Here is a 12,360-nt window from a genome sequence, read left to right as displayed (position 1 = left end):
AGATTAAGTTGGCTGGAGCATATTCGATTCAGAACTATTTTGGTACTTTGTGGCGGATGAGAAACCCTTGGGAAGCAAGATAATTTGTGCTGGTTGCAAATGACTTGCAGCAGTGGATACTGTTGTATGTTTTAAATCACATAATCATTTCTGTTTTTATTTAAATAGATCTCCTTTCCATGAATGTTAAACCATCAGTTGAAAATGCTGTGCTTATATATTACAGTGCAGTAGCAGGAATTTGTTATAATATGTCGTAGTATCTCTTTATATAGAGATACACTCTTACTTTTTTGTATACACAACTGTCTGTTTTAATTACAACACAACTGCAGTTGAATATTTACATGTAATAACTGTTTAAAAGATTAATTAATTATTTTGATGTATTATTTTATTAAAGTAGCACTCAAAGAGCCCATTTAGGATCAGAGACCCATTGTGCTGAACAAACACAAGGAAAAAAAATAGAAAAAAATCTTCCCAAGTTCGAATAAAAAAAGAACAGCTTGCTGACCTCACTGGTGTATAGGGGTTGTGACAATTGTGGCTGTTGCTGACTCCTGCCAAGCGAGGGGGAAGGGAATTCTCTCTGTCCCTGAGGGTTGGCTTCTCCCCTGAACAGGGCTGTTCTTTGTCCCCTTACGATGCAAACTTTATATTGTTGAAAGATAGATTTTTAAGACATACTGCTTACTTATTTCCATTTTATACCAGAATCCTCACTAACTTGTGCTGTTTTTGTTTGTTTGGGTACACTTCATAATTTAACCCACATAGTGGTAGTACTCTGGTGATACCCAGGATTTAGGTAGTGAGGAATCTGAATGTATGCACTTTCACTGAAAGCTAGCTTTCTCTACATTTTAATTCTCCCTTTTCTGGTCAAAGGCATCACTTTGCAGCAAATTCCCTCCAGCCAGAAGGGATAGATAGGATTTTTTTCATAACTCATTAGTGTTGCTTTTAGCCTGATAACTCACAATTCTTTCTGGGTGAGCATCACTTTTATGAGTTCTGGTCTGACAACTCATAGCACTGAGGGTAGGAAGCTAAGTGGTATAATGCCAGAGTTCACAAGGCTGGAGTCTCTTGTCAGGGAACTGAAATTGAGACTCAGGTTCTTGCCTAGAGCTGGTTGAAAATTTCAGGCTGAACTTTTTTCAAACTGAAATTTGGATTTTCAACAAAACAAAATTACAGATAGTTTCGGCTTTTCTGGAAATTTTACTTTTTTATTATCAGAATCTTGAAAAACGAAAACTCTTCAGTTTTTCCTGTACACTTTAATGAAAACAATTTTTCTTCATCAACATCTTTCCCCATTTTCTAAACTGTTCTGTTCCTGCCCTTTCTGCCAGAGACAGGCTGAGAGCACCACATGCAGAGCATCTCTTCATGCGCCTGTCTAGTGTTCCCGTTCCCATCCCTTTCAAAATGTTTTCGGTATGCACAAAATTCATTTTTTTAGTAGATGGATCACCTCCTCCTTTGCTTTCCTACAAGGCCTCTCTGATTTTAAAAGTCAGTGCTAACATTGGGTCTTCATAATCTAGTTATTGTAGTCTCAAATTTCCATTCTTTCAGTTTAAGGCCTATGGAGTAAAATACTGTTATCTCTATGTTGACACAACTCTCACAGTTTTCAAATCTGAACCTGTTATAAGTGGGGCCTGCTTAAAAGAGAGATTCTGCTCTTGGAATTTGATGTAAATGTGTAGAAGTTTGAATTAAAACACCTCTTCACTCCACTGAAGTTGTTCTAAATTTATCCCATGGGAATGAGAGTAGATTGTGTCCTTCACAGGGTTGGAAGAAAATGTAATTTACACCAATTTAGACTCCCTTAAGCAAAAATATGGCTTAATTTACACTGATGTCAAAGGAGTAAAACTAGTATGAGATCAGAATTAGATCCTACTATTTACCTTGGAATTTGATTTATCTGGTCTGTTGAAAATGTCAGGAAATACCATCCCATTGTAAAAGGAATCATTTAGCCATGTAATCTAAAACAGTTTAAGGTCCATTATATTATCTATAACCTTGCAATTAAGACTAAAGTATGTCTTCTAATTAGTTTTTAGTGGGGCTTTTATGCCACACTGGAGAGCAAGGTGTTAAGGAGCAGCTCTGAGCTCAGGCAGCCTCACCCAGCCACATGTGCAAAGTCTGTACAAGCTAGAGGCAGGGCTTTAAGAGGAGCAACAGAACAAGTCAGAGGCAGGCAGTGGAAGGGAGCAAATGGCTGCTCTGAGGGACAAATACTGGCCAGGGGCTCATTGCCTGAACCTTGACACCACAGACCTGTGCAAGCCCACGAAAGAGAGGAAGGTGACTGAGTGTGCAGGTCAGAGACTTGATTGGACTGATTTACTCTGGGTAGCTAAAGGAGACTGGGGTAGAAGTGGTCCAAGGGGGCAGTGGCTTAGCACCCCAAGGTGCTGAGTGTAGCTGCTCACCACTGGGTCCTGGCCCAGAGGCTGGTGGCGAGGGCAGGCCCAGGCTCCTCTCTACCCACTGTAACCCTTCTGCCCATCAGAGTTGGCAGCAACAAGGGCCGGGTTCAGTATCTAGGGGTTCCATTCCAATAACACAATGCAAAACCGACTTGAGCCCCCACCCAGTGACCTGGGACAAATATATTACCACCCTGCTGAGTGCCTCTAAGAGGCAATACTTCTCCTCTTGCCAGAACAGAGTCTGAGTGTAGCAAAAAGCCTTTTAATAAGAGAGAGAAACAATGTGGCATGCTGGGGAAACACCAGCAACAGGATTCATAACACAACTCATGAGCAAAAAACCCACCCCAAGCAAATTGGGGCATGTCCTTTCCTTTTGGTTCTTGAGTCCAGCAACCCAAAATCACCCAAATCCCAAAAGTCCAACGACCCAAAAGTCTCTGTCCCTGGTCAGAGCAGCCCCAGAGTTCAAAAGTTCATCTGCAGAGTTTTACTTCCCAACCTGGGTGGAGATGGGGGGAATTAAGGGGCACCTTACGTGGTCCAAAGCTGATTGCTCCACTCTCCATGGGACTCCGCTCTGCCAACCGCCCCCATGAGCTGCTCCAGGCATCCAACAAACTGCTCTACTCCACCAGCCGCTCTGCTCTGCCAGCCGTCTCGCAAACTGCTCTGCTCCACTAGCTGCTCCGCTCTGCCAGCTGTCTTGCAAATTGCTCTGCTCCACCATCTGCTCCGCTCTGCCAGCCACCCCCATGAGCTGCTCCAGGCATCCAACAAATTGCTCTGCTCCACCAGCCCCTCTGCTCTGCCAGCCGTCCCGCAAACTGCTCTTCTCCAAGAGCTGCTCTGCTCTGCCAGCTGTCCCGCAAACTGCTCTGCCATATATCTTCAGGCTCCCCCACTATTTAACATAATACTCAGTGATTTCAGTTCTTAGTAAGTTTAGCTCTTTTGTAATTTCAGCTTGTAGTAGGGGAGCCTCAGTGCTAGTGCACCATTAGCCCAAAGTGAATTCAGCTCAGCAGCCTGTAACTAGACTCCTAATGGAATCAAAATTAGCTCTGATATTCCACAATGGAAAGAGGAGGAAGTACAATTAACATGCAAGGCCCTCACCAGGGGACCCATACCACCAAGTATTAATACCTATCCCCAGCCTCTCTCCGTTCCCTGGGTTTTGGAACGCATGACCTTTGCCTAGTGAGTGCTACTTAGTTGATGGTGAGTCCCTCCATCATAACAAAAAGTCAAGTACAGTTCCATTGTCCTTGAGTCACATAATCAGGGTGATAACAGTTTATTCCTGCCCCAATAACAGAGAAACTGGGGCTCCGACAGCAGCCAAAGTGACCATCTAGGCAGGGTGGGTGTGCCCTATGCAAATGAGATCAGCCCCTGAAGTTCTTGTCCACAACCCACCATGACTTGTCACCAGATATCTGGGTAGAGCTCATCCTGACTCTGCTTACACCACTAAGGGAGGACATTACAAATACTAGAGTCTTCACCTAGGGTGAGAGACCAGCTGAAAAGACCTTGACTATTCAAGGGCCCAGTCCCCAAATTCCCTGTGCTTAAATCCTCGGGGGCAGGAGCAGAGAAGGACTGTATTTTAACAGGGAGATGATCTGCCAATTCCCGTCTGACCTTAGGGAGCACTGCTGGTGATTGTTCACTTTAAACACACCTGTATGCAGCATGTTCAATATGTGCCTCATTCTAGATCACTGGTCCCCAAAATGCACCTCATTCTAGATCACTGGTCCCCTCGCGGGTCATGGAGGAACACTGGGGGCACAGGCCAGCCTGGGCTAGCTCCCACCGGGGGCAGGGCAGGAGCACCACCCAGTCTCACTTTGCCCCAGCTCTGCTCAGTTGCTGACTCCAGCCACGGCCCCTGCTTCCAGCCACTGCTCTGACCTGCAGCTGCGTCCTCAGCCTCTGGCTCCTGGCCTGGCCGCTGCTTTACACCTGGCCGGAGCCCCTGTCCCACCCCTGGCTCTGACCGTGGCTCTTCTCCCGACACTGCTCCTGCCCGCAGACCAAGCCACAGCTCCGGCCCTGTTCCCCACTGTGGCCCTGCTCCCAGCTCCAAACTGTGGCGCGGGGGAGGAGGCATGGATAGAAGTAAGAGGCACTGTGATGCAAAAAAATTGGGGACCACTGTTCCATATAAATATAGCATGGACACAGTCCTTGTTACCATTAAAGTCATTAGCAAAACTTTCACTGGAGCAGTATCAGCCCCACAAGGAATGATTACTACCCTGTGGCCAGTAGGAGACTATCCTATATAAAGAGAATGTTTTAAAGTAAAAATAGTAAATATGTTTGGCATCACGCAGGTGAGAAAGTCTCACAATGGAGTTAAGTTTCTGTCTATACTAGAATAATCAAATTTTGTTCCCTACAGTTGTGTGATAACCGGTAGCTTTTTAAATAAGTATGTAGGAACGTAAAAGTTTAGCTTCAGGTGGTGAAATTTTGTCATTGCCAATAGGCAGAGACTGGTGTTAAGTCACAGCATATAATCACTTGTTGGCTTCTGGGAAAAAGGAATGTTAGAAGGGTATGCTGGAATGTAGACAAAAGCATATAGCACGAAGAGAATCAGCTTCTAATTCCCATCCCGCCACCCATGAGATGTTCATTGTGTGTAATGTTTAGCTTGTTCATGACTGATACTAATGAATTTTATATGGGTACCACAATAATAGGAACCTTAGAAATACTTTAGATAGATGTTTGGTAAATGTTATAGATAAATTAAATAGAATAATGCAATTGAACATTAAGTGTAATCAGCCTGATTTATTTTTTGTAGGGAAACACACACACAAAATGCCCAGTATAGTGGTTAAATTTAAGATTAGTCTCTCATTACTAGTTATATATAAATTTGCCACAAAAACAAAACTCGAAGTATCATAGCTACTTGTAAATACTCATGTGTTCCAATAAAAATAGATTCTTGATGAGGTATTTTGTGTTAACTTATTCTCAACACACATTGCTGATATAATAACAGTTGATAGAGAACAAAAGATTTGAAAAAGGGCCCAAAGTAAAGAAACCAGAGACTGACTGTTGTGGCAGCCATTGTATAGAATAAGAATGTTTGAAGGTTTGAGGACAGGTCTTATTCGGGTCATAGCTCCACTGAAGACAGTTTACACTTGAGGATATACCTCTCTTTTAAACTCTGAATATTTCACTAAGGAGTACATTTTCTTTATTGTGCTCCTACTTTAGAGAAAGTTATTAGGGTGTTTAGTGACCATGTGCAATTATATGTGTGTACTTGTCAGGCACCTACTTTGAGTTAGGTACATCCAAACTTGTATGTTACATGGACTTCAACACTACTAGAGAAGTAATTTGTCAATCAGAAAGTAAAATATGTTTAAAGATTAAATTAGAAGAATATGGTATGATGGCAGTTAGTGCTTGAATGAGAAATAATACTTCCTGGGTTGCCAGGCAACCAGCAAGATGTGTGTCAAATAGAGAGACAGATCTAAATGAATAAACAGAAGAGTTGTCTACTTTAGCTTTTGTTTCAGATGAGTGAGAGGGGGGCCCTTTGGTAAGTTAACTGGAAGGATTGCTGAGAGTTCTTCATATCCTTGTGGGGAGTTCCACAGCTTGCTTGACCCTTTTCTTTGTTCCTTATCAATGATTTATTATTAATACTAGGTACAGAGTTCAAACTATTTAGTAAGTTATTGTTAAATTGCTATCCTATTCCTAATGGGAAAAAATAGAGCTTTTAAGATGGAAGCCACCTAACAGTGTGTTTCTGTATTAATATGCTACCCTTAACCTTCAAATTCATTTTTTTCACTCAAGATATTGCTTTATTATATGAGAACATATAACATAAATGGGAAAATACTGCAGAAAAAAGCAGAGATCTCTGTTCAAATGAAAAAAAAAAAACAAATAAACCATGAATTCACTTCAACTGTTTTCACAGCCCTCTCTGTTCATTCTCCACAACTGTTTCTAAGAGAGATTTATAATTGTTTGCAGGAATGTTTGTGGCACGTAAATGTCTTGTGGAAGCTCATTTAGATACATGTTTGTGGGAAGGTTAAGACTGGAAGTGCTTATGAAGACATCTTTAAATCTCTTTGATTTCCTTCCTCTTCGTTATAGATGTTTCTGTAATGAAATTGCCAGGCAAAAAAAAATTAAAACCTGATTAAAGGAAATAGCTTTTTATGTTATAAAAGAATCAATGGTACAACCCACTGCCATACAATATGTGGATAAGAACTTTTCAGGATTAAAAACAATTTGTAGATATTTATATGGACAATGAGAGAAGATAGTGTAAATGTTGTCATGGACTTTGAAATGGCCATTACTATCTCCCCAGTAGACTGAGCTACTGCAGTTTTTGGCTGATCAGAGACTGATACTTTGATAGATAGCTGAGTCCCTCCATCTCAACCAGTAAAATGACTTTGGGGCTGGAATCTATGCCAGGAGACACCTTGGAAGGAAGGAGGATAAAATAGTATGTGTCTGGTGCCCAGGGGAACAGGAGGTGCATCTGCAACCCTCTGAATCTTAGGAGAGGAAAGGAGGCTCCAGGGATGCAGACTGAGGAAAGTGAAATGTCACTTCTGATGGAGCACACTATTCCTGGATGAACCCACCATGTGTTAGATGCCCATATTGCTCTGAGAGTTTGCCTCCAGGGTTGTGGTGTGGTTGTCATAGCTACCAATACTAACCAATTATTGTTCACGAGTGTGTGCACAAGCTCAGGTCTGTCTCGGGGGTGAGGAGGCAGCAATTATAACATCTATAAGGGCTATAGATCAACCACTAATTACTTGGAATGAGGAGAAAACATCCCTTGAGGGCAATTTATTGTATAATTGCCCATCATGGGTTGTTTTGCACCTTTCTAAGGCACATCAGGTATTGGCTGTCAGAGACATGATACTGGACTAGTCTGATCCCTACATTTCTATGTCATCCAGTCAGGGAGTAGAAACAATATTATGTGGCTTAGATGACCAGCTCCTCACCACACAGAATGACTGGTAACATTTGAAGATGTAGTGGAAGTATATTCATTGAAGGACAATTCATAGGCTAAATATGTATAAAGTGTTAATCAGACAATTGATAATAATAATAAGAAGAATTAATAAAATCAGAATATATTCCCCTATGTACAGTTCACCCAGATTTAGTCTTCTGAATGTAAAAAGAACAGGAGTACTTGTGGTACCTTAGAGACTAACACATTTATTTGAGCATAAGCTTTCATGGGCTACAGCCCACTTCATCGGATGCATAGAATGGAACATATAGTAAGAAGATAGAGATTATATATATATATATAATACAGAGAACATGAAAAGGTGGAAGTAGCCATACCAACTATAAGAGGCTAATTAATTAAGATGAGCTATTATCAGCAGGAGAAAAAAAACTTTTGTAGTGATAATCAAGATGGCCCATTTAGACAGTTGACAAGAAGGTGGGTGTGAGGATATTTAACATGGGGAAATAGACTCAATATGTGTAATGACCCAGCCACTCCCAGTCTCTATTCAAACCCAAGTTAATGGTATCTAGTTTGTGTATTAATTCAAGCTCAGCAGTTTCTCATTGGAGTCTGTTTTTGAAGCTTTTCTGTTGCAAAATTCTGAGTGTGTCTACTTTTAATTCACTTCCTCTGCTTATTTTAAAAAAGGGATTCAGATCTCCTATGTATTTTCTTTAGCTGATTAAGTTTTATAAACACGCCAACAGATGTTATTACTTATATGGTGCAGTTCTCAGTGGAATAAATCTTTTTCTTGTTAATTTGCTAATACAACTAATACAGTTAATGACACGTTTTTCTTTCTATTTTTTAATTCCAGCAAGAAAAAAGTCAAGAAAGTTCAAGAAATAAAGGTAAGTACTAGCTATTTTTAAAATGCAGAACTAATTTTAATGCCATTATTAGGAGCTTAATCTTCATAGGTGTTTAAAATAACCTTCATGTTATTTACTGAGTGTTTTAGTGTGATATAGAACCAAAGCCAAAGAACTTCTGACAAACCTACATAGAAAAAATATATGTAAAAAATCTGCAGTTCACATTACTACATTTCCAACCTTTGAATAGCATTGATTCCAATTTTATTTACAAATTAATCTGGGCCTCAATAGACCTCCTTAGGAAACAATAATCTTCTGTGTTTTAGGCAAGCATGCACTTCTTTATATTTATTTGCCATTGCAGTTTTCCTACATTTCAGTGATTATACACTAGATTAAAATATTATATCAGTGTAAAACAGCATGAGGCATGAAAATTGAAAGGCCTGGACCATAGGTGCTGAGTTTTTCTTTTCCCCAGGAATGCTGCACTCCCGGTCCATACCAAGACCCCACTCCACTCCTCCCCTAAGGCCCTGCCCTCACTCTGCCTTCTCCCCCGAGGCCCTGCCCTTGCCCCACCTCCTCCTGCCCTTGCTCCTTCCCCTCCCCAAGGCCCCTGCCCACTTGCAGCTCTCCTCCCTCCCCCCTTCCCCAGCCACCAATCAGCTGTTTGGCAGCACCTACAATCAGCTAAGCCATGGTGAAACAGCTGATTGGGGATGCTCCAAACAACTGTGGCTGAGCACCGCTATTTTTTCCCTACAGAGCCAGCGCCTATGGCCTGGACCAAAAACGGGTCAGTCTGGCTAAAGGAGGTGCAACAGATCTGTCTGCATAACATGATTTCCCTTTTCCATCAACTCCATGGGAGCTTTGTGAACAACCAGATCTGTTGTAAAAGGGCAGAGATTTCGTGCTCCACCAGATTCTCCTGCCACTCAAATTCAGGGAACAAACTCAAGAGTTACTTCAGCTAGTGTTTAGCTTCTGCATTTATTTGCACTGATTACTCTTTTATACTATTCTAAGCAGGCTCTGAAGGCAGTGGCAGTCCAGGGAGCTCCTTCTCAGTCTAGTTCTTGCAGGAACTGTGCTGTGCAGATACAGAATTGAGGGAGAGGAATGGAGGAACAGGTGCCATTACAGAAGCAAGGGCCCTCCATGTGGATTCATTTTGCTTCTTAGAGATCTCAGGAGACCCGTGTACTTTGGGATTTGAACCCTTTGCCATTTCCACATGAGGAAGCAGACCACATTCCTCTGGCACAAGAAGTATAAAGAAATGCGGTGCATGAAAAACTTGTTGAGTTGGCAAACCTAATTTCCAATATAGGTCTAAATTATGTCCACATATTATTTATACTGTGATGGTACCTACAAGGCCCATCCCCATTGAGCTAGGCACTAAATAAGTATATAACAATAAGAAAGTTCCTGCCATCAACAGTTTACTATGCAAATATAAGACAAAAGACAAAGACTACCTGAAAGGGGGTTTCAAAGAGGATGGCTCTAGACTGTTCTCAATGGTAGCAGATGACAGAACGAGGAGTAATGGTCTCAAGTTGCAATGGGGGAGGTTTAGATTGGATATTAGGAAAAACTTTTTCACTAAGAGGGTGGTGAAACACTGGAATGCGTTACCTAGGGAGGTGGTAGAATCTCCTTCCTTAGAGGTTTTCAAGGTCAGGCTTGACAAAGCCCTGGCTAGGATGATTTAACTGGGACTTGGTCCTGCTTTGAGCAGGGGGTTGGACTAGATGACCTTCTGGGGTCCCTTCCAACCCTGATATTCTATGATTCTATGATTCTATGATTCTATGGTGGATACAACACAGACAGAAAGGGTGCAAGCAACAGTGATATCACTCAAATTAGAGTGTTATGCAGCAGTCACAGCATACCAGCTGCCTAATCATTATCAAGTTTTTTGAAGCCATTATAGTAGAGTTGACTTTTAAGAACATATTGAAGGAAGACAGATTTTTGCAGGGAACTGTTTCCAGGCAAACAGTTTCCACCCTAAGTTACTTGTTGGAAAGCTTGCCAAATGGTTAATGCAGGCTGGCATCACTGAGAGGTCAGACAGTAGGCAGGGATCAATGTCTAGTTAGTACCACAGAAGAGGTGAGAGGTAGTGCAAGGATAAGCCATGAAGAGCTTTAAAAATAAAGACAAAGAGTTTGTGTTTGATGCAGTGAAGAAGGGGGAACCAGTTGAAGGATACAAAAAAGAAGAGTGACTTAGTTGAAGAGACATACCAGGAAAATGCTCTTTGCAACAGTGCTTTGAGTGGACATAAGTGTGCGAGATAACGTTTGTCAAGCCAGAGAAGTGGAGGCTACAGCAACATGTACAGGAACGGAGAGCTCTAGCAATAGAATTTTATTTGATAAGATATTTATTGGCTTTTCTGTATAGTAACCTTTTCTACTATATTTATTATCATAATTATTACCATAATTTTGATGCTTTATCTGTATTGCATTTACTATTACTTTTTTGTTATGCCACTGGAGGAAATGTTGCTGCAACACAAAGAAAAACAATATGAAACATGAGGCAGTGAACAGAAGGGGAAAAACACTAAGCAAATAATATAAGTTAAAGTCCAAGAGGCTAGAATCTAATTTATGTATTGTATATGCAGCTTATTATAACAACCTCAGAAAACACAAAGCACTGTTAGTAGAAACTGCATATGTATATACACACTCACACAGTAGTTCTTGCGTTCATTTGTTCTCCGATGCTTCCTTGGCACAGCAAAGCCTGATTTTGCTTCTGAATAACAGGTAGATAGATATACTACAGTTTGTGTCTTGAATTAGTCTGAAATTGTATTTCTATTTTTTAACTGCACAACCGACACTGGTGGGGCTTACTTGTTCATTAATGTCCTGGTGAAGTGCTTAATTGTATTGTCTGAATTAGGTATTACAGTTTACAATAAATAAAACAATAATTAGTATATATATAAATATAAAACCCGCTTTCAATAGTCACGATTTGGGCCCCACTACACTAGAGCGGTCTAAAGATGAGGGCCAGATCTTTAGCTGGTGTAAATTGTTATAGTTCTATTGACCGCAAGGGAGCTGTGACATTTTACACCAGCTAAGTATCTACCCCATAGTCCTTAGCCTGAAGAGTTTACAATCTAAGACATTTCACTATTGCCCATGTGCATTTGTGTTTGCTCAGACAGTATAATCCACAGGTGAATCCATCAGAACTCTCATTGGTATGCCATGATACATTGTTGAAAACATTCACTTACTTTATTCACCAGAACATTTCGGTGAAAATAAATTATAAATTTGTGGATACAGTACTTAAGTATGTGCAGCTTGTATCTACCCATGAGAGAGCTCTCAGGCCACTTATCCAATTCTTACAGCATTAAATCATCTGGCAGGTATGTCATGGGACATGCTGATTGGTTAGTTTTTATTTATTGTTTCTGGGTGTTACCTCCATGAAGTGAGGAATATATTAAGGTAGGGAACCAATTACCTGCCAGCTGGCAGGGCTCACATGTTCAGAGATGCATTGCGCGATGAGTTTAGCAGACTAAATAAGTAAATAATTGTCAGGGGTTTACAAAAACTATGCCAAACACTAGTTTCAGGGATAAATCCATTACCTCCAAGCAGCCAGTTAAATTGGTGTTCAGCTTCATGGTTATGACTTTGACATCTCTAAAGGAAATTTTTAATCTACTGATATTTCTGCATGCTGTGCATATCTCTGTTTACGCTGGGAATCCAACTTTGAAGATTCCAGTGATTTGAAAGGACACTGAGGCACAAGGCACTCTCTGGAAAATTGATTCCATTTTTCTACCAAATAGACATACTGATTGGATTTTACAATAATGTTCATATATTCTTTTGTGCTTTTGTTCATATAGTGCTTAGTGCTTTTCTCATACTTTCCATTGTCACATTTTTCATTCTTTTTCTCTGTGCCATTGTGAAGTTTCCGAAAATGATCCTTATTT

At 40.8% G+C, this 12,360-nt stretch overlaps 1 protein-coding gene across 2 annotated transcripts in view; it reads left to right on the top strand.

Moving 5' to 3' along the window:
• Window positions 1-12,360, top strand: part of FSTL5 (follistatin like 5) — a 560,774-nt gene that overhangs the window by 77,240 nt on the left and 471,174 nt on the right. For both annotated transcript variants that reach the window (XM_038400977.2, XM_038400978.2), the window contains exon 3: window positions 8,354-8,387. In XM_038400977.2, coding sequence (XP_038256905.1) covers window positions 8,354-8,387 — 34 coding nt within the window. The remainder of the gene's footprint in view (window positions 1-8,353; window positions 8,388-12,360) is intronic.

This window comes from Dermochelys coriacea, chromosome 4, assembly GCF_009764565.3.
Source record: "Dermochelys coriacea isolate rDerCor1 chromosome 4, rDerCor1.pri.v4, whole genome shotgun sequence".
Lineage (NCBI taxonomy): Eukaryota > Metazoa > Chordata > Testudines > Dermochelyidae > Dermochelys > Dermochelys coriacea.
This window is presented reverse-complemented; position numbering and strand designations above follow the sequence as displayed.